The sequence below is a fragment of the Carassius auratus genome, chromosome 14, assembly GCF_003368295.1.
Source record: "Carassius auratus strain Wakin chromosome 14, ASM336829v1, whole genome shotgun sequence".
Taxonomy (NCBI): domain Eukaryota; kingdom Metazoa; phylum Chordata; class Actinopteri; order Cypriniformes; family Cyprinidae; genus Carassius; species Carassius auratus.
In genome coordinates this window covers 11,921,017-11,944,453 of record NC_039256.1, presented here as the reverse complement: position 1 = coordinate 11,944,453, position 23,437 = coordinate 11,921,017, and the positions used below count along the sequence as shown (strand labels likewise).

The following is a 23,437-nucleotide window of genomic DNA, read 5'->3' as shown; positions in this document are numbered from 1 at the left end:
AGAGTACCACCCTGTTTTTTTGCTCATCGTTTAGAATTGTATATTATCTCTTCCTTCAACGGCGTGGCTTGCTCGGTGGTTTTGTCCTTTGCTTTTCTTTGTAATATCTTTTGAGGATTAATACATCTTTAATGTGGTCATTGGACTAATATATTCACAGTCGTTGTGCAATTGTTTTGGAACCTATACGTTGCAAAAATGGGACAAAGAAGACTTGAGCAGTGGCCTGAGCGGAATGTGAAAATCGTCTTCATTGTTATATCACTTGTTTTCGGCAGAACAGTTTGGGCACAAATACGCTACTCGATTTCGGAGGAGCAAAAGGATGGAGCTGCTGTGGGAAATGTTGCAAAGGATTTAGGGATTGATTACCGAACCTTAAAGGAGCGAGGATTTCGTATCGTCTCGACTTCAGGCGAGTCAATGTTCAGAGTAAATCAGAATGACGGTGTCTTGTATGTGAACGGTAAATTAGATAGAGAGGAGGTGTGCGAAAGTAGCACACAGTGTTTAATCAATCTGAAAATAGCATTAGAAAATCCTCTAGAGATTCATTACGTGACTGTTGATGTAATAGACATGAATGACCACGCTCCGAGATTTCCAGTGCAGGAAAAGCATTTAGAAATAAGTGAAACGGTGATTCCCGGTGCGCGGTTTCCGCTTCAGGCAGCGCGAGATCCAGACAGTGGCAGTAATTCAGTTCAGACTTATAAACTGAGCCACACCGATCATTTCCGTATTGAAATTAAAGATCGCGATGAAGACGGCAAAATTCCAGTGCTGGTTTTACAAAAGCCACTCGATCGAGAGGTTATAAAAAGGATGAAATTGCAGCTAACTGCTTTAGATGGAGGCAAACCTCCAAAGTCTGGAAATATGGAGATAACAATAGATGTATTAGATATAAACGATAATGCACCTGTTTTCACCAAGGAAGCTTACATTGTAGTGCTAAATGAAAACACACCCGTTGGCACAACAATTTTCAGGGTGAATGCAACTGATTTGGATGAAGGTCAGAACAGCGAAATAGTTTATTCATTAGGGCATGATGTCAATGATAAACTGCGTAAACTTTTTAATGTTAATCCAATCACAGGAGAAATCGTTGTGACTGGTCTTTTGGATTTTGAAGTTAAAGATAAATACGAGATTGATATTCAAGCATCTGACAAAGGAATTGTTCCTCTAACAACAGATAAAAGTTTAACTATAAAAATTGCTGATGTGAATGACAATCCTCCTCAGATAGAAGTAACATCATACTCAAGTGCTATTCCTGAGGACTCCAAACCCGGCACAACGGTGGCTTTAATAAGTGTCTCTGATTTAGATTCTGAAATTAATGGGAGAGTCACGTGCTCATTAAGTGAAGACATACCCTTCAAATTAATGCCATCATCACAAGAAAATACATACATATTAGTGACGATATCATCTCTCGACAGAGAGAAAATTTCTTTCTACGACATCACATTAGAAGCCAAAGATGCTGGTCAGCCACAACAGTCTTCTGTTAAATCTATAACAGTACAGGTATCAGATGTTAATGACAATGTTCCAGAGTTTTCTTTTTCTCCTTATTCATTTTATGTGATGGAGAATAATGCTCCTGGCAAATCTTTATTTTCTGTGTCTGCCTCTGACAAAGACACAAGTGAAAACAGTGTAGTCAGTTATCTAATATGGAGAGATGGTGTAGAAAACAAATATGCATCTTTCATTAATATTGACTCTGAAAATGGGGATATTTATGCACTTAAGAGTTTTGATTTTGAAACCGTTAAAACATTTCACTTCCAAGTTGTTGCTAAAGACTCTGGAACTCCGTCTCTGAGCAGTAACGTGACTGTGAACGTGTTTATTCTGGATCAGAACGACAATGTTCCGGTGATCTTATATCCAGTCAGTGCTAACGGTTCTGCTGAGGGTGTGGAAGAGATTCCCCGTAATGTGAACGCAGGTCATTTGGTGACTAAAGTCAGAGCCTATGACGCAGATATAGGATACAACGGCTGGTTATTATTTTCACTGCAGGAAGTTAGTGACCACAGTCTCTTTGGTTTGGACCGCTACACAGGACAGATAAGGACCCTTCGCTCATTCACAGAAACAGATGAGGCCCAGCATAAACTGATCATACTGGTCAAAGACAATGGGAACGTTTCTCTCTCAGCAACAGCGACTGTGATTGTCAAAGTTGTAGAGCCCAAAGAGGCTTTTGCAGCTTCTGATGTGAAAAACACAGTAAAAGACGAGGAAGAAAACAACATGACATTTTATTTGATCATCACTTTAGGCTCGGTTTCGGTGCTTTTTGTCATCAGCATCATCGTGTTGACTGTAATGCAGTGCTCTAAATCAACAGACTACTCATCCAAGTATTTACAGGATACAAATTATGACGGGACTCTGTGTCACAGCATCCAGTACAGATCTGGAGACAAACGGTACATGTTAGTTGGACCCAGAATGAGTGTTGGCTCTACTATAGTCCCAGGCAGCAATGGAAATACTCTAGTGATCCCAGATCGCAGAAGGAGAGATTCTGGGGAGGTAAGAAACTTTATGGTTAAATATATATATATATATATATATATATATATATATATATATATATATATATATATATATATATATATATATATATATATATACATATATTTTAAAGTCTATTGTTATGCTCATTAGCAATTAGATATTGATTGTGGTGAAACAGTTGGGTCAAACTCTTAGACAAACATTACTGGACAGTGAATGTCTGTGTCCCAACATACTTTGCATGGGATTGGATGAGAATAGTAAAAGTTGAAATGTTACTAAGTGAAGGACATATTCGCTAGTGTCTTATTTTCAGTTTTCTAAGTGTTCATGTTGTTGCCATTTTTAATATTATTATTGTGCTGAAGCATGGATATTGAGATTGTGTGCTGCAACGAAGACCATAGTGTTTTTTCACTAAATATACAGCAGCAGTGCACATGCAAGTGAAGTTTCTTTTCTTTTTTACTCTTCTTGTGCATTACAATTAGTTGAAAATATTTATTAAGATTCTATTTGCATATGAAAATGACATGTGCTAGATTTATTTGAATCAAAAATTTATTGATTCTAATGAATCTATCTATCTATTTATCTTGATGATGATGATTATCATTATGATTATTTAGTATGGTGGGTTACACTTTTTTCTCTACATATAAAATGTAAGTGTCAAAAATTATTTAATTTAAAAATGAGTAATAATTGTTATAGGATTCTTGTACTATAAATTTTAGTAAAAGTTGAGCTTCATATAGTCCCTACAGTCAGAATTATTGGTCTTACACGTTTTGTCAACACCATGTCATGCTATGATGGATTTAGAATGTGAATGACTATTATAATGTTTGACAATAAGCTTCAAGTTCACATAATTATTGAGTGACAATTATTCAGCTACTACCTGTTTGTTATAAAATGAATTACTTTCTAATGCCAATGAACCATGAACTAGCATCCTTTCTTATGCCATTGATTGTGTGTTTAAAAGTTCAATGTTTATGGTCTAGGCTACATAAAGGGGATTGTTATGGTTGGCATGGTATATAAAACTACGTTACTAATGCAGTGGCTTGTAAACAATTACAATCACTTCTGTCCGCCATTTGGACAAATCTATTGTCTTAAATATGACTTATTTAAATGGTCATGTATTCCGTTTTATGTTCTTTTTTAGAATGTTTATAATTTTGACAGATAACCCTGTTTTTCGACTTATAGCCTGTCTATTAATTTAATTCATTAGTTACGTTCGTTTGCAGTGAAAAATAAATTCGCATGGTGTCAGTGCACACCAAAAATTCGGACCTGATGAGGCATCGTGTGTTGGCAGTTTCATTCGCTCTCTCCATCAGATCGGTAAGAACGCCGTGGACATTGCCTTCACATTCGCCAAGAGCTACCTGCTTCGTACGTAAGGATTTTCTAACATAAACCATGATTTTTATGGTCAACGCTTACGTTAGTTATGGGTCAAAATTTTAGAGTGGAACATCTTTAAACGCCGTTTTAATTTCCTGCAAAATGCAACAAAGGGCACGTTCGTCATGGCGCCACAGACTTATATTCATGGCATTGGGAATGCTGCTTTGGAGAGAGGTATGCGCGCAAATACGATATTCTCTTTCTGAGGAGCAAAAAGAAGGATCTGTGGTTGGAAACCTTGCGAAGGATTTAGGTCTCGATACCAGAACTTTAAAGGAGAGAGGATTTCGGATCGTTTCAACCTCAGGCGACTCGCTGTTCACGGTAAATCAGAATGACGGGATTTTAAGTGTACGTGGGAAAATAGATCGCGAGGAGGTGTGCGAGAAAAGCGGCTCGTGTGTCATCAATCTAAAAATCGCACTAGATAACCCTTTAGAGATCCACTACGTGTCGATCGAAATTGTGGACATCAATGATCATGCCCCGACCTTCCCGGAAAAAGAAAAGCGTCTGGAAATATCGGAATCAGCCTTACCTGGAGCTCGGTACCAATTACAGGCTGCGCGGGATCCCGATGGCGGAATGAACTCTGTTCAACAATATAAACTCAGTCATAATGATCATTTCCGCATAGAGGTTAAAGATCGCGGAGAAGATCGCAAAATGCCCTTTTTAATTCTTCAAAAGCCTTTGGATAGAGAAACAAGCCGTAGACACAAGCTAGTCCTCACTGCGCTTGATGGAGGGCGACCCCCAAAGTCTGGAACAATGGATATAATAGTTGACGTTTTGGACGTAAATGACAATATGCCAGTTTTCACACAAGAAGTTTACTCTGTAATGCTTCAAGAAAATGTCCCTGTGGGCACAACTGTTATACAGGTTAATGCTACTGACATGGATGATGGTCCAAATGGAGAAGTTTTTTATTCGTTTGGTAAGGATATAGACAGTAGGTTAATGAATCTTTTTGATTTGAACTCCAGGACTGGAGAAATGACTGTAATCGGTCAAATAGATTTTGAAGAGATTAATAACATTGAAATAGATATCCAAGCATCAGACAAAGGGAGTGCTCCTCTCACATCACATAAGAGTATAACCATTAAAGTCATTGATGTAAATGACAATGTGCCTGAGATAGAAGTCACATCATTTTCAAGTGCAGTGCCTGAAGACTCTAAAATTGGAACTACAGTGGCTTTAATCAGCGTCAGTGATTTGGACTCTGGTGTAAATGGGAAAGTGTTGTGTTACATAACTGAAGAAGTACCTTTCAGGCTAACGCCATCATCCCAGGATAACATTTACGCACTGGTTACAGCCTCATCTCTTGATAGAGAAACTGTGCCTCACTATGACATCACATTAGTAGCCAAAGATGCTGGGCAGCCACCTTTGTCTTCATTTAAAACTATAACTGTGCAGATATCGGATGTAAATGACAATAGTCCAGCATTTTCACTATCACCCTATGATTTTTATGTGATGGAACACAATATTCCAGGAAAATCTTTGTTTTCTGTGTTTGCTTCTGATTGTGACTCAGATGAAAATTCTGTTGTACACTATAACATTTGGAGAGACCCTGGAGATGAAAACAAATATGCATCTTTCATAAATGTTAACTCTGAAAATGGGGAGATTTATGCACTAAAGAGCTTTGACTTTGAAACTGTTAAAATGTTCCAGTTCCATGTTCTCGCTACAGACTCTGGTTCCCCGTTTCTGAGCAGTAACGTGACAGTGAACGTGTTTATTCTGGATCAGAACGACAATGTTCCAGTGATCTTATATCCAGTCAGCGCTAACGGTTCTGCTGAGGGTGTGGAAGAGATTCCCCGTAATGTGAACGCAGGTCATTTGGTGACTAAAATCAGAGCCTATGATGCAGATATAGGATACAATGGCTGGTTATTATTTTCACTGCAGGAAGTTAGTGACCACAGTCTCTTTGGTTTGGACCGCTACACAGGACAGATAAGGACCCTTCGCTCATTCACAGAAACAGACGAGGCCCAGCATAAACTGATCATACTGGTCAAAGACAATGGGAACGTTTCTCTCTCAGCAACAGCGACTGTGATTGTCAAAGTTGTGGAGCCCAAAGAGGCTTTTGCAGCTTCTGATGAGAAAAATGCAGTAAAAGACGAGGAGGAAAACAACATGACATTTTATTTGATCATCACTTTGGGCTCTGTTTCAGTGCTTTTTGTCATCAGCATCATCGTGTTGATTGTAATGCAGTGCTCTAAATCGACAGACTATTCGTCCAAGTATTTACAGGATACAAATTACGACGGGACTCTGTGTCACAGCATCCAGTACAGATCTGGAGACAAACGGTACATGTTAGTTGGACCCAGAATGAGTATCGGCTCTACTATAGTCCCGGGCAGTAATAGGAACACTCTGGTGATACCAGATCGCAGGCGAGATTCTGGGGAGGTAAGAAATTTACGTTATGATATATTTTCCTAGTGGATTCCTGGGTCCCAACAAACTTTGCATGGGATTGGATCAGAATAGTTAATGTTGAAATGGTTGCTAAGTGCAAGACATACTCGCTAGTGTTTAATTTTCAAGTTCATGTTCAAGTTGAGCTTTATTGTCATTCTGATACATGAGCGGACATACTGTGGAATGAAATGTTGTGCCTCACAGGACCATGGTGCTACATAAATTCAGACAACAGTTTAGTAAAATTGTATAAACCTATACACAACTAACCTACTTACAGATTTTGACTATACATATACTATATATAAATGTTTACCTATACCTAAGCAAAAAAAAAATACAGACTGTATGAATGTTTCCCATAATACTATACACAATTAACCTACTGACATATTTTGATTTAAATATACTATATATAAATGTTTACCTATACATAAGCTAAAAAATACAATCTATACAAATGTTACACATAAACACTGAACCTATATACACAACAAACCTACTGACAGATTTTGAATATGAATATACTAGATATAAATGTTTACTTATACATAGACTGAAAAATAATATATAGACTATACGAATACTTCACATAGTACTGTACATGTGCAAAGTGAAACATCATTAGTCAAGCAGCTTGCTGGGGAACAGTGCAAGATGATTTTTAGTGCATGAGCATGTAAACACATTACTTTTGTGGGATTTTGTACATACAGCAGCATGTTTGAAAACTGTCTAGTGCGCATAGAGGAGAGCTGCGCACAACTAATTTGAATTGTACACACACACACAAAAAACAATGTTTCAGACAGTTTTTCTGTGATGTGGCAAGGTTAGGGGGTGTTTGGGGGGTGGAGGAGAAGAAATGGTCCATGTTTCAGACGATAGGGGGCTTGTGTGGGGTTTCAGAGGACGGTGGGGTGATTTGAGTTCAGGGCTCTCACAGCCTGGGGGAAAAAGCAGTTGAGAAGTCTGGCGGAGCAGGCCCTGAGCCTACTTTTCTTTCCCCATCTGCATGATGAGATCACTAGATCGTGGAACCAGACATTTTCAGCCCGCCTCTTCATCCCCACATCAAATTATTATGGCAATGTGGCGGAGCTGGGAGAGCATGGTTACAGAGAGATTCCAAGGGTGGAACAGATGCTTGCGAGCTCTCTGTCTCCCCAGGGCTGCATCATCTCTGAAGGCTCCAGTGTTGCCCTCCAAGCTGCTCAGAAAAAAACTTTGGCTTTGGTGGGCAAAGGTTATGCAGCAGCAGGTCAGGCTGGTGTGTGTCTGCACACTATGGAGGTGTTACAGGTATACCAAGCCAACCTGCTAAAAGAGCTGGATGAGGAAGATGAGATCAAGTCCAAAGACATTACTGAATTAAGGCGGACCGCTGATCTCTCCCTCTGTGCCACTAAAGAGAAGGCTCGCACCATCGGGTGGTCAATGGCAGCCATGGTGGCCGCAGAGAGGCATTTATGGCTGCCTTATGGATGCCCCACTTCAGCCTTCTTGCATGTTCGGTGACAGGAGTCAACTCAGTCATCGACAGGCACCAGGGGGCGTGCAAGCAAGTGGCGGCATTCCAAAAGTTCCTCCCTCATTGTTCTCATGGGGCATCTGGGCGGGAGATGCCCCTCCGCATACCAGCTCCTCATACCGAGAGGCTCAAATACAGAGCGTGGACCTCTCTGCGTCTGTTCTACCCGGGGCATCAATCTATAACCGCATTTACCAAACCCTGCCATGCTGCCGTAATAACCATAGTTTTTTAGATTATGCCTTTATTGTTTTTATATACATTATTGAATCCATATTTTTCAACTATTTTATATACTGTAACCACTTAAATAAATTAAACTTGACACCGTTTGAGATAAAAGTATCAAACCAACTGTATTATATTCTTTATAATGCACAAGGCTTGATTTTTCAGATTATGCTTTTATTGTTTTTATATCGTTTTATTTTATTAAAGGATCCTGCAAGCACTTTAATTTATCCCCCTTCACTCATACTGCACAAAAAGTGGTTCAGTAACATTGAATGTTGCAGGGACTGATTATTACAAATGCAGATCCCACTGTGTTATAGTTAAACAATTTTTATTTAATTATTTAAGCTTAAGGTATTTAAGGTTTGCATTTGGTGGTGTTCTTAAGGACAGCTTTCCTTACAATATAAACTATTCTTAAAATAAGAAATATTGTGTTTCGCAATATATTGTATTGTAACCCCTGTATCGTGATATGTATCGTAGCCATCTGTTTATTGATTGATTCATTGATTGATTATGATGATGTTTATTAATATTTACTGTATATACACTTTTCCCCCTACACATACAATTCAAGTCTAGTTATATTTAAATTAGTTATATTTAAAAATAAATCATAATATTATAAAATCATTTTTAGTAAGGGAAGGGCATCATACAGTAGTCGCTACTCTGAGAATTATTGGCCTTACACATGTTTTGTCAACTCCATGTCATACTATGATGGCTTTAGAATGTAAGTATTCAATTAGATTGTTTGATAATAAGCTTCAAGTTCACATACTTAGTGAGTGACAGTGATCCAGCTACTACCTGTATGTGTAATATAGTTAACTTCTTTTTGATGCCAATAAACTAAGAACTCCTTTCTAATTCCATTGATAGCTTGTTTAAAAGATCACAAGTTAACGTTCACGATTGTAGGTCTGAGCTATAAATGTGGATTGGTTTGGCTGAACATATAACTGGAGTAAACTATTCTATTCACTTCTGTGTTTATCATTTTATCAGATAGTAAACCTGTTTTTTCAACTTAGCCTGTTTATTGTTTTAATTTCTCAGTTAAGTTCGTTTGCAGTGAAAAATAAATTCGCATGGTGTCAGTGCACACCAAAAATTCGGACCTGACGAAGCATCGTGTGTTGGCAGTTTCATTCGCTCTCTCCATCAGATCGGTAAGAACGCCGTGGACATTGCCTTCACATTCGCCAAGAGAGCTACCTGTTTCGTACGTAAGGATTTTCTAACATAAACCATGATTTTTATGATCAGCGCTTAACTTTGTTATGGGTCAAAATTTTAGAGTGGAACATCTTTAAACGCCGTTTTAATTTCGTGCAAAATGCAACAATCATGGCGCCACAGACTTATATTCATGGCATTGGGAATGCTGCTTTGGAGAGAGGTATGCGCGCAAATACGATATTCTCTTTCTGAGGAGCAAAAAGAAGGATCTGTGGTTGGAAACCTTGCGAAGGATTTAGGTCTCGATACCAGAACTTTAAAGGAGAGAGGATTTCGGATCGTTTCAACCTCAGGCGACTCGCTGTTCACGGTAAATCAGAATGACGGGATTTTAAGTGTACGTGGGAAAATAGATCGCGAGGAGGTGTGCGAGAAAAGCGGCTCGTGTGTCATCAATCTAAAAATCGCACTAGATAACCCTTTAGAGATCCACTACGTGTCGATCGAAATTGTGGACATCAATGATCATGCCCCGACCTTCCCGGAAAAAGAAAAGCGGCTGGAAATATCGGAATCAGCCTTACCTGGAGCTCGGTACCAATTACAGGCTGCGCGGGATCCCGATGGCGGAATGAACTCTGTTCAACAATATAAACTCAGTCATAATGATCATTTCCGCATAGAGGTTAAAGATCGCGGAGAAGATCGCAAAATGCCCCTCTTAATTCTTCAAAAGCCTTTGGATAGAGAAACAAGCCGTAGACACAAGCTAGTCCTCACTGCGCTTGATGGAGGGCGACCCCCAAAGTCTGGAACAATGGATATAATAGTTGACGTTTTGGACGTTAATGACAATATGCCAGTTTTCACACAAGAAGTTTACTCTGTAATGCTTCAAGAAAATGTCCCCGTGGGCACAACTGTTATACAGGTTAATGCTACTGACATGGATGATGGTCCAAATGGAGAAATGATTTATTCGTTTGGTAAGGATATAGACAGTAGGTTAATGAATCTTTTTGATTTGAACTCCAGTACTGGAGAAATGACTGTAATCGGTCAAATAGATTTTGAAGAGATAAATAACTTTGAAATAGATATCCAAGCATCAGACAAAGGACCAGTTCCTCTCACATCAGATAAGAGTATAACCATTAAAATCATTGATGTAAATGACAATGTGCCTGAGATAGAAGTCACATCATTTTCAAGTGCAGTGCCTGAAGACTCTAAAATTGGAACTACAGTGGCTTTAATCAGCGTCAGTGATTTGGACTCTGGTGTAAATGGGAAAGTGTTGTGTTACATAACTGAAGAAGTACCTTTCAGGCTAACGCCATCATCCCAGGATAACATTTACGCACTGGTTACAGCCTCATCTCTTGATAGAGAAACTGTGCCTCACTATGACATCACATTAGTAGCCAAAGATGCTGGGCAGCCACCTTTGTCTTCTTTTAAAACTATAACTGTGCAGATATCGGATGTAAATGACAATAGTCCAGCATTTTCACTATCACCCTATGATTTTTATGTGATGGAAAACAATATTCCAGGAAAATCATTGTTTTCTGTGTTTGCTTCTGATTTTGACTCAGAAGAAAATGCTGTTGTACACTATAACATTTGGAGAGACCCTGGAGATGAAAACAAATATGCATCTTTCATTAATGTTAACTCTGAAAATGGAGAGATTTATGCACTAAAAAGCTTTGACTTTGAGTCTGTTAAAATGTTCCAGTTCCATGTTCTCGCTACAGACTCTGGTTCCCCGTCTCTGAGCAGTAACGTGACAGTGAACGTGTTTATTCTGGATCAGAACGACAATGTTCCAGTGATCTTATATCCAGTCAGCGCTAACGGTTCTGCTGAGGGTGTGGAAGAGATTCCCCGTAATGTGAACGCAGGTCATTTGGTGACTAAAGTCAGAGCCTATGATGCAGATATAGGATACAACGGCTGGTTATTATTTTCACTGCAGGAAGTTAGTGACCACAGTCTCTTTGGTTTGGACCGCTACACAGGACAGATAAGGACCCTTCGTTCATTCACAGAAACAGACGAGGCCCAGCATAAACTGGTCATACTGGTCAAAGACAATGGGAATGTTTCTCTCTCAGCAACAGCGACTGTGATTGTCAAAGTTGTGGAGCCCAAAGAGGCTTTTGCATCTTCTGATGTGAAAAACATAGTAAAAGATGAGGAGGAAAACAACGTGACATTTTATTTGATCATCACTTTGGGCTCGGTTTCAGTGCTTTTTGTCATCAGCATCATCGTGTTGATTGTAATGCAGTGCTCTAAATCGACAGACTACTCATCCAAGTATTTACAGGATACAAATTACGACGGGACTCTGTGTCACAGCATCCAGTACAGATCTGGAGACAAACGGTACATGTTAGTTGGACCCAGAATGAGTATCGGCTCTACTATAGTCCCAGGCAGTAATGGAAATACTCTAGTGATCCCAGATCGCAGGAGGAGAGGTTCTGGAGAGGTACAATTTTGATCTCTAATGGTTTCTGTGTTTTTTATATTGTTTAGCCTAACTGTCATATCATCACCATCTTAAGTACATTATAAATAAACACATAACTGTTCATGTCCTAGAAAGAGAAGCTGATCTCTAATATAAAATTGTTCAGCAGACTGAAATACCCTAAATCTGATTGACAAGATTATGAAAATTTCAGACCTAGGGACTGAAAATTCAGTATGTTTACATATAATCTTTGATGTAGTGTTTGTTAGCCATTGTAAGTATATGAAGTATGAAGTCTAGTGTCTCACTAGATTATCTCAATAACTCCAATAGAGGGTTTGCTGCAAAAGATGCAAGGATGTATTATTATTATTTTTCAAAGTATTTCATGTTCCATTTTTAAATTTATGAAAATAAGGTAGAACATCTCTCTCTCTCTCTCTCTCTCTCTCTCTCTCTCTCTCTTACTTATATGTATCACTTATTTCCCATGACCTTATCTGTATCTGTGAATTTTCTTCACTCTTGTTCACTTATGCTGGCAGATGCGATGACAAATTCTGTCATCATTAAAGTTCCATCACAATACACATTCTGATTCCCATTCATGCTCTGTCTTGAATCCAACACACTCAGTATCCTGAGAAAAGGAAACATGAACAGGAAATGGAAACAGAGAGAGATTAACAGAATACATTGGTTGGTCAGCTTGCTGGGTTTTTAACAGCTGGGTTTATTACAAGAAATGGATTTAAATGGAGAAGCTGATACTGTAATTTAGTCAGCAGATGGTGTCAACAGATTCATCCCCCTTTGAAGAGGACACACAGACATATGTGTTTGATTGTGGGAGGCAGTCTCAGTTATGTGTTCTCTCTCTTTCTGTGTGTCTCTGTGTGTGTGTGTAGTGGGTTGTGCTGCCATGTTTGTTTTGGGTTAATAAGATTGTTTTTATGTAAATAAACATATAAATGAGGTTGCTAATTTTAATGTAGTGCTCAGATGACAGCAGATGACAGACTACTTTTTTTTTCTTTTTTCTTTTTAATCTATTGGAGTTTATTTATGTGCTGAACACCTCAGGCTGTTACTCAAGTGTATTTTAGTCCATCAAGCAGACAGGATTGGCCTTATTCCATGTTGCTGAACACACACTGCGCTCTCACAACCACAGTGCTTTCATGTCTCTTCTTAAGGTTTTTTTTTTTCTATTCTATCTTCTCTCGCTCTCCTCTATTTTTTGTTTCACTTGTAATTTTTATTTTCTGTCTGTCTGTATTATTATTACTATTAATATAGACAAATTATTGTGTACTACTATAGTAATAAATTTGCCTAAATTAAATCAGTATTTTGTATATAATTTTGGGATGAGTCAGGTTTTTAAATGCTGTAATAAAATCCTGATGCACAGAGAGTACTGAACTGCAGGTTTAATCATGTATTGCAGAGATCAGCAGAATGTTGAGTCTGATCCAGCAAAAACACACACACACTGATCATAGACTTGTCCAGCTAGGTTGCTGCTCAGCATCTCATTAAGTTGCTGCAGCATCTACTATTTGAAGTCTTTTTTCCTAGTCTGGATATAAACCTTGGATTTTATAACAGTGGAAATCTATTCAGGTGGTCACTGTTGTAAACACTCATCTTTGGTTCGGATTTAAGTTATATTAAATTCACTCTTTAATTATTTAGCATTGCAGTCGATTTATCAATGCTCTGACATCCAGCCTGTACAAAATAACAGTTCAAATGATTTCACAATATTAGATTGTGCAAATATTTTACATTTTTATAAAAGAAACATAGGCAGACATTGTGACATGTTTTTTTGCCCACCCTAGTTGCTATGGTAACAGCAGAGCTAGAACACTTTCTTTGTTTACTGATTCCAGTTGCTTAGGTAACAGAAAGGCCTTTTGCAGCTATTTTGGAGTAACTGACTTTTTTTCTTTCTTTTTTTTTTTTTTAGATAACATTAAAAGTGAAACAATTAAGCTTTGTTTGTTTATTTGTCTGTTAGCTGGACATTCTGCTAAGTGTGGTTTTGTTGTTACCTGTGTGTGATTTGGATTTAGCCACTGCTCTGCTGCCTGTGTTTTATTTTTTTGATGCATATCTTAAATGCATATTCATGGTCATATTATCGATGCATGTCATTTTGAGGGGAAATGGTTTGTTTTTGTAGTCTTTTAAATAAAAATAATAGCTTTGCCCTCTCTCTCTCTTTCTCTCTCTCTCTCTCTCTCTCTCTCTCTCTCTCTCTATATATATATATATATATATATATATATATATATAAATATATACGCTAATAAATCTTTTTTCAAATATATAATTCATCTTGTTTGCTCTGTCAGACACTAAATTGTGTGTTGCCATAATCATCTTTTTTTTTTTTTATATGATAATTGGAAAGGTCTGTATTGGAATATTTATCAATGGTACAGTTTCTTTAGTAATGCATTAGCATTCCACATTCACAATTTAGAGTTTTTTAAAGAACTGTGTTGATTTTGACAGATCATCCAGGATCCAAGTCAGCTGGTATCTTTCTATCTCTCTCTTAATGCAGAACAGAATTGCCTCACATCAGATAAGAGTATAACCATTAAAATCATTGATGTAAATGACAATGTGCCTGAGATAGAAGTCACATCATTTTCAAGTGCAGTGCCTGAAGACTCTAAAATTGGAACTACAGTGGCTTTAATCAGCGTCAGTGATTTGGACTCTGGTGTAAATGGGAAAGTGTTGTGTTACATAATTGAAGAAGTACCTTTCAGGCTAACGCCATCATCCCAGGATAACATTTACGCACTGGTTACAGCCTCATCTCTTGATAGAGAAACTGTGCCTCACTATGACATCACATTAGTAGCCAAAGATGCTGGGCAGCCACCTTTGTCTTCATTTAAAACTATAACTGTGCAGATATCGGATGTAAATGACAATAGTCCAGCATTTTCACTATCACCCTATGATTTTTATGTGATGGAAAACAATATTCCAGGAAAATCTTTGTTTTCTGTTTGCTTCTGATTTTGACTCCGATGAAAATGCTGTTGTACACTATAACATTTGGAGAGACCCTGGAGATGAAAACAAATATGCATCTTTCATTAATGTTAACTCTGAAAACGGGGAGATTTAGTGTGCTAGCTCTAAATTGTGTGTTGCCATAATCATATTTCCTAACCTATATCATCTTATATATATATATATATATATATATATAATGTATGATAATTGGAAAGGACTGTGTTGGAATAGTTTCTTTAGTAATAATAATAATAATAATAATAATAATAAGTTTTATTTATATAGCGCCTTTCCAGAGCTCAAGGACACGTTACAATAAACAAACAACAATAAAGGCAATTGACAAAGAGAGCAGACAGAACAACAATAGGCAAATGAGAGTGCAAGTACAGTAAGTGAGAATTGTGTATATGGGGCAGCAACCAGCAGAGAGAGAAAAAAAAAAAAAAAAACACACTAAGACCTATAACATTCAGAAAATAGGTGTGTTTTGAGCATGGATTTGAATTCAGAGATAGTGTTAACAAAACGGAGTGATGGGGGAGAGAGTTCCACATTTTGGGTGCAACAACACTGAATGATCTGCCCCCCATTGAAGCAAGGCGATGCCGAGGGACAACGAGGAGGCTGGAATCAGCGGATCGTAAAGAGCGAGTTGGGGTGTAAGGGAGAAGCAGGTTACAGAGGTAGGGGGGAGCAAGGCCATGCAGAGACTTAAAAGCGAGAAGGAGAATTTTGAATTTAATACGGTAAGCCACAGGAAGCCAGTGAAGATCATGCAGAATTGGGGAAATATGTGCAGAACGCTTGGTGTGGGTGAGTAGTCTGGCAGCAGAGTTTTGAATGTATTGTAATTTGGAAATGGAGCTAGCTGGTAGGCCGATGAAAAGTGCATTGCAGTAATCAAGACGTGAGGTGACAAATGCATGGATGACAGTTTCAGCATCTGAGATACTGATAAAGGGACAGAGCTGAGCGATACGACGTAGATGAAAGAATGCCAATTTAATGATGGAATTAATGTGAGAGTGAAAAGATAGAGAGGAATCAAAAATTACACCAAGATTTTTAACAGTACTAGATGGTTTGATAAGAGAGCCGGCGATCTCACAGGTGAAGTTAGTAGGAATTTTATTAGTGAGTGATGAAGGTCCAGTGAAAATAATCTCAGTTTTGTCCATGTTATGTTTTAGAAAATTTGAATGAAGCCAATCTTTTATTTCATGTACACAGGCAGAGATTTTGTCAGTTGTGAAAGATAAAGTTGATGTACAGGTAGTATATAATTGAATGTCGTCAGCGTAGAAATGATAATTAAAACCATGACGGCGGAGGATCTGACCAAGAGGGATTATATAGATTATAAATAATAATGGCCCAAGAACGGATCCCTGAGGGACACCTTGCTTCAGGGGGACAGTGGGTGAGCGAAAATTCTGAAGTGAAATGTAAAACAGTCTGTCAGAGAGATAAGAGGAGAACCAGGAAAGAGCAGCACCAGAAATACCCACATCCGAAAGGCGTGAAATGAGTAGTTGATGGGAGACAGTATCGAAGGCAGAGCTGAGGTCGAGCAGCAAAAGCATAGACAGAGAACCAGAATCACCAGAGAGAAGCAGATCATTTAGTACCTTAACTAGAGCAGTTTCAGTACTATGCATAGGGCGAAAAACAGATTGAAAAGGATCAAGAAGATGTATGTATGTAGTATAGATGTAGTAATGCATTATCATTCCACATTCACACTTTAGAGTTTTTTTCAAAATTATAATCATTTTAATGTCTGTTATTAGCAGGTCAGGTCTGTGCACTGACATATGTTGTTATAGCTCTGGTAGATCAATACAGATGAGCTTTAAGGCAACTGCAACATGCTACACAAAATTTACTGTGCAGATGTAAATGTACAAATGGCTTGAGCAGGAAACACAACAATGGCATGACAGGGCAGACATCTCTGTGAATGTATGTGCATGAGAGCAGGTCAGGTCCATTTTGCAGTAGTTCAGTACTTTAGTGGGTCACATCAGTTCTGCTTTTGGTTCATGTGGTTATAAGTAGCTCTGTCCTCTATGTCTCTGTCTGCAGCTGGTCTCAAGGGCATCACTCTCATTTATATAATCTTTGACTTTAAGTCTTCATTTATCTTCTGAACTCTATCTCTCCTAATGGTCACAGAAACGGTCATGTCAGCTTTAGAAGTGATTAATTTAAATGATGACGATTATTATTATTATTAGATGCACTGGTCTATAATGATATGTATAATGTCTTTGTTGTCTGTCTTTGTTCATTTACTAGTATTAGTATACTTTAGATAGTATATACAGTACTTCAGGATACTCTTGTTTCTTTATGCAAGTGTGTGTGTCAGATGCATTACATTACAAATAGTCGTATTTGTATACTGTCACATGACCTCATCAGATTACATGTTTATGGCTGCCAGTGTTGCTAGCTGTTTTGCATTTGAATACAGATGTGTATAAAAATGCCTTGTTGTCTTTAGAAAGTGAATATTACTTAAGGTTAATTTAAGTGTATTGTAGGATACATATTTCCATGCATTGATTGTGCTCTGATTGCATATGCATAGAAAAAATGCTGTAAAGTCATTCAGATATTGCATGCATATATATATATATATATATATATATATATATATATATATATATATATATATATAAGCAAAATTACATTTTGTGAACAAATATTCATAGTACTGCAGAAAGAGTTAGCATGCTATTCCAAACACATAGCTTGATGACTGTAACATAGATGATTCTGACATGGTTTTAAAGCTTCAGTTTATGCTTGGTGAAGTGCTATAAAGCCCACAAGAGATCTCATAGACTAAGAGCAGAGCTGTGTGCTGAATGTGGGTGGAGTCAGCGATATGAGTGGTATTTTTAGAAAGTCTGTGCTGCTTGTCTTATATGTGAGATTTGTATTTGCAAGTATTATGATGTGTAAATCCTAAATTAAATTTGGGTAAAACCATGCTGCAGGAAACAAGTGTATCTCTTATGGTATCCATGTTTCTAGGCATATTTGTAGATGGTCTCTGGAGTTCTGAGCTGTTAGGTCATATCTCCCCTGTGGTCTCTGTACTGTTTGGCATTCTGGGTAGTATTTAATCATATGAAAAATTAAATGTTTTGCAAGTCAGCATTTTGTCAGAGTTCTTGTTTCCACTCTGTTCTATGTAATTTAATCCTGAGAGCAACAAAGAAGCATGGAATAATGTGGAAATACAGAGCATGATCCAAGTAAAAAAAGAACATGGTTTTATGGGGTATTTAAGTTTAACTTATGTAATTTTGTGTCTTTGGAAATCTGTATTTTGTTGGATAATAAGGTGTGTGTGTGTCAATTTTTTTAATGATGAAATTTATAGTTTATATTTTGAAGTAAAAAGAAAAAATTATACCCTTAAGGTGAGATGGTCCTCCAGAATTGGCAAGGAAGAGGAATGTTGTTACTAGTGATGTTATTTTTCTGTTTAAAGGTCCCGTTCTTCGTGATCCCATGTTTCAAACTTTAGTTAGTGTGTAATGTTGTTGTTAGAGTATAAATAATATCTGTAAAATTCTAAAGCTCAAAGTTCAATGCCAAGCGAGATATTTTATTTAACAGAATTCGCTTAAAAAAAAACGACCCGTTTGGACTACATCCTACTAATTCCTGCAGTAATGATGTCACTTAAACAGTTTTTTTGACTAACCTCCGCCCACATGAATACACAAAAAGGGGGGCGTGGTCTTGTTGCGCTTCAATGGAGAAGAGGAAGAGCTGCGTTTGTGTTTGTCGCCATGTCATCGAAACGCTGTTATTTTCATCTCGGAGTCCAATCATCTTTGTTTGGCCTTCCCAGTGACGCTGTACTTGGAGATTAATGGTTACAATTTATGTTTAACTCAGTTCCCAAAAATTATCATCCACATGTAAAACTATGTGCAACACAGCTTGCTGAGGGCAGCGTGCTCTGAGCTGGAACACAGGAACCGATGGTACAATCACAGCTCGTTACGTATTTCTAAAGGAGGGACTTTATAGAACAAGGAAGTCATCAGCCCATTTTTATGACAGTGAAAACAGCAGTATACAGCTAGATGAATTGTGTGAAAAATACTGTTTTTTTTTTAAACATAATCAAAGCTTCAAAAAAGCGCGAAAAACGGGACCTTTAATATGTAATGTTAATGTTATGTAATGTCATGTTATATAATTCCATGAATTATATGTAAGTTTCGGACACTATTTTAAACAGAATAATTGAAAGTATTTTACATTAATGACACTTTGACTTTTGAAATGTATAGATATCAATAAGAATATCAAAAAGTAATGTATACGTTTTGAAAAAGTTTACATTGCCCCATAAGTGAATAATTTACATTCTGTGAAATGACGAAGCAAGTGTTTTGTTTATTTCCCTTGTTACTCATTGGCTGATGCGTCTACATCCTGCACCCCCATACAGAAATCAGAAATCTGTTCATGTATGGATTTCACAGATATAAAAATATATGTCAGATACTTGCACATATATGCATCACATATTTCAAAATATTACATGCATGTTTCAATATGGGTAAGGATGTTCATTATTTTGTATTTATAACAAATATATGTGAATATATTTAAATTTAACATAAGTTTAAAATATTTAGGAAATAACATTTGAAATATAAATTGCAAATAAATACAGAACAGTGGTTATGTTTCATGTTTTTATTAATTATTAAATATTACAGTACATAATTTGTTCAGTTCAAACTGCACAGTACAGTACAGTTTGAGATATATGTTAATAATATTTGACAGCATATATAGTTCACCCTAAAATGAAAATTCTGTCATCATTTACTTGGAACAACTTGAGGGTGACTAATTGTTCCAAGCTAATGATTAAATAATTTTCATTTGTGGGTGAACTCTTGCTTTAAGTTTCTATTTTATAGCAGTACTATGTAAAGATGAATTATAGACATAGAAAAGCATTCAGAATGCTATTTCATTCAGTTTCAAAAGTGACAGTTATGTTTTTGATACGAATGTACTTGGTATTAAAACACTAACATGAGGCATAATTGAACATTATGACATTTTACATCTCCTAGCTCATGCATGATGATATGATCCTCCAGCCCAACTGAAACATCAGCAGTCTCTTTCAGCTTTAACTTTTGGTTGCTTATGTAAGGAAACACAAGTCCACAACACTGACATTATTACATAGCTGTGCAGGCAGTTCAAGGTGCCTTGGCAGAGCGGGAAGCTCAGGAGGCCATGACGGAGCAGGTAGTCCATGAGTACTCCGCACATGTGCAAAAACATTCTGGATTCATAGCCTCCTTAAAATAGAGACTTGTGAATGTAAAACAGCACTATTGAATAAGGCTTAACCTTGTACCATCGATGCATGAAAATGTTTAAAAAAAAATGTTTTAGACTATATAAAGGAATGACCATAATTATATATATATATATATATATATATATATATATATATATATATATATATATATATATATATATATATTATGTAGGCTGACACTCTTAAAGATATGTTAATTGAGCAGGAGCTGGTGATGAAAATCTCAATATCCAAACTGAGCAAAAGGGTTTCTGCAGCAGAACCATTCAAGCAACTAAACTGAAGTTTAAAATAAAAAATTAACTTCAAGTGCAAATGGAAATGGACGCAGGATATTGCATAATAGAAGCCTGTACACAGTATATATTATACAATAAACAATAAATTATAATATATTAACAAATGTAATATTGGTGACACTCTAAAGGGACCCACTTTATATTAAGTGGCCTTAACTACTATGTACTTACATTTCAATTAACAATTTAGTACAATGTACTTATTGTGTACATACATGTTTTTACATTGTACTTATATTAAAAAAAAACTACATGTAATTACATCTGTATTTAATTTATGTAATTACATTTATAATTACACTGTTGACCCATACTTTAAACCTTAACCCACCCTTAAACTTACCCATACCTCCAACCCTCTCCCTGACCTTACCCCTATCCCACCTCAATAGCAGCAAAAGTGTTTTACAATACAATATGAACAAATTAAGTACATTGTACTTATTTTTTTTATGTAAGTACATAATAGTTGAGGCCACCTAATATAAAGTGGGACCCTCTAAAGTTAAGACTGAATCATTTATTTTGCTGGTGCTTTAGTATATTAGTCAATACATAAAAATACATTTTTCTTCTTTAAAGCACTTCTAAGTATTGTTTAAAATGCACATTTAATTAGCTTTGATGTCATTACAAAATTCATTGTTTTAAGTGCAATAAAGTGTTGAGTAACAGTCATAAAATTATATTCTGTTAAGTATACTTAAGTGGTCTTTAATTTTAATATGTTTATTACACTTTATACAGTACTTTATCATATATGTCTCCAGCAAACATCTGAATTACAAATGTGTGCATATATCATCACAAATATTAACCATTGTTAATGTATATACAGTACAGACCAAGAGTTTGTACACACCTTCTCATTCAAAGAGTTTTCTTTATTTTCATGACTATGAAAATTGTAGATTCACACTGAAGGCATCAAAACTATGAATTAACACATGTGGAATTATATATGGAATTATATACATAACAAAAAAGTGTGAAACAACTGAAAATATGTCATATTGTAGGTTCTTCAAAGTAGCCACCTTTTGCTTTGATTACTGCTTTGCACACTCTTGGCATTCTCTTGATGAGCTTCAAGAGGCAGTCACCTGAAATGGTCTTCCACAGTCTTGAAGGAGTTCCCCGAGAGATGCTTAGCACTTGTTGACCCTTTTCCCTTCTGTCTGTGGTCCAGCTCACCCCTAAACCATCTCGATTGGGTTCAGGTCCGGTGACTGTGGAGGCCAGGTCATCTGGCGCAGCACCCCATCACTCTCCTTCTTGGTCAAATAGCCCTTGATGCCTTCAGTGTGACTCTACAATTATCATAGTCATGAAAATAAAGAAAACTCTTTGAATGAGAAGGTGTGTCCAAACTTTTGGTCTGTACTGTGTATATATATATATATATATATATCATTGCTCTTTTTTTTTGTTTGTTTTGGATTGCTTCCACTGTCCTCATTTGTTAGTCGCTTTTGATAAAAGCATCTGCTAAATGAATAAATGTATACATATGTCCATGTAAGGCCAAATATCAGATTTCCGTATGGGCTAGCTCAAAATATGTTACAATTAAATAAAAAGTAATTTGTTTCATTTTTTTGGCATCCAGAAAATGATGATGAAATAATTAAATTTTAAAAGTTTTCTTTAAAAGCTCATTAATATATTTAGTTATATTCAGGATGATAGCAAGGAAGAGACTTGATGTGAAAGCGTGGAGGAGGAAGAGGAGCAGTGACTCATTTCCATTTGAGTCGAACTGTGTGTGTGTGTGTGTGTGTGCATGTGTGTGTGTGCATGTGTGTGTGCATGTGTGTGCGTATGTGCGTGTGTGTGTGTGGGCACGCATGTGTGTGTGGATGTGTGTGCGCATGTGAGTGTGTGTGTGTGTGCGCATGTGAGTGTGTGTGTGTGCGCATGTGCTAAAAGCAAGTTCATATATGTGTGTTCTTCAGAGACAGCAGTGTGTGTGTTTGTGCGTGTGTGCTAAAAGCAAGTTCATATATGTGTGTTCTTCAGAGACAGCAGTGTGTGTGTTTGTGCGTGTGTGCTAAAAACAAGTTCATATATGTGTGTTCTTCAGAGACAGCAGTGTGTGTGTGTGTGTGTTTGTGCGCGTGTGCGCATGTGCTAAAAACAAGTTCATATATGTGTGTTCTTCAGAGACAGCAGCCATTTTGAAAGTATTCATAGAACAACAAGATATGCTTTTATTAAAGGAGATGGCAACCTCAGCGTCTAGATATCATGTCTCATTAAAGATGAGCTAACAGACAGTCAGTGTTTTATATGAAAAGCTGTTTCCACGCAAAAACAGTTTATTCAGCATGCAAAACGTTTTCTTACATTTAGTTCCATTCAAACAGGATCCTGTGTGTTTTGGATTGATGCCCTGAGTGAGGGGCTTTAGAGCAAATACCCCAAGAAACAACACAAATTCACTGTGTCATGTGAATTGTGTGCTTCTGAATGTGCATGTGCATGCATGAGTGCACACAACTAGCTTTATTCTCATACTGTAAATTCTTAATGCAGAAGGAAAGAAAAAAAAAACACACACACAGAAGATATTGGAGAGAAAGTGAGAGTGACGATGTGACAATTTTTTTTTCTAATGTTTATTATCCTTACTGATAAAGTAACCAGTTAACATTCCTGCAATAATGTAATCACCAAAGCAATTTTACTCTGATTTGGCACTTACCTAGTGTTAATCTTAGATGCTGTGTACAAATGAAGAACATAAAAATGGCAGGCAATGCTGTTTACGTGGTCATCTGGGTATGTCTATTTTGTGAGTGGCAAAGACATTTGGACAGTGACTCACTCATGCATGTCAAATT

General features: G+C 37.0%; 1 protein-coding gene across 7 annotated transcripts in view; it reads left to right on the top strand.

The window, feature by feature from the left end:
• Positions 1-23,437, top strand: part of LOC113113620 (protocadherin alpha-C2-like) — a 148,362-nt gene that overhangs the window by 38,133 nt on the left and 86,792 nt on the right. For 2 of the 7 annotated variants that reach the window (XM_026279943.1, XM_026279942.1), the window contains exon 1: positions 9,343-11,885. The exons of 3 other annotated variants lie outside the window; for them this stretch is intronic. In XM_026279943.1, the coding sequence (XP_026135728.1) occupies positions 9,543-11,885 (2,343 nt within the window). In that variant the 5' untranslated portion in view covers positions 9,343-9,542. Of the gene's footprint in view, positions 1-43; positions 2,560-3,877; positions 6,421-9,342; positions 11,886-23,437 lie in introns of those variants that run through there. 2 more of the 7 variants (XM_026279937.1, XM_026279941.1) reach the window with 2 other exon arrangements.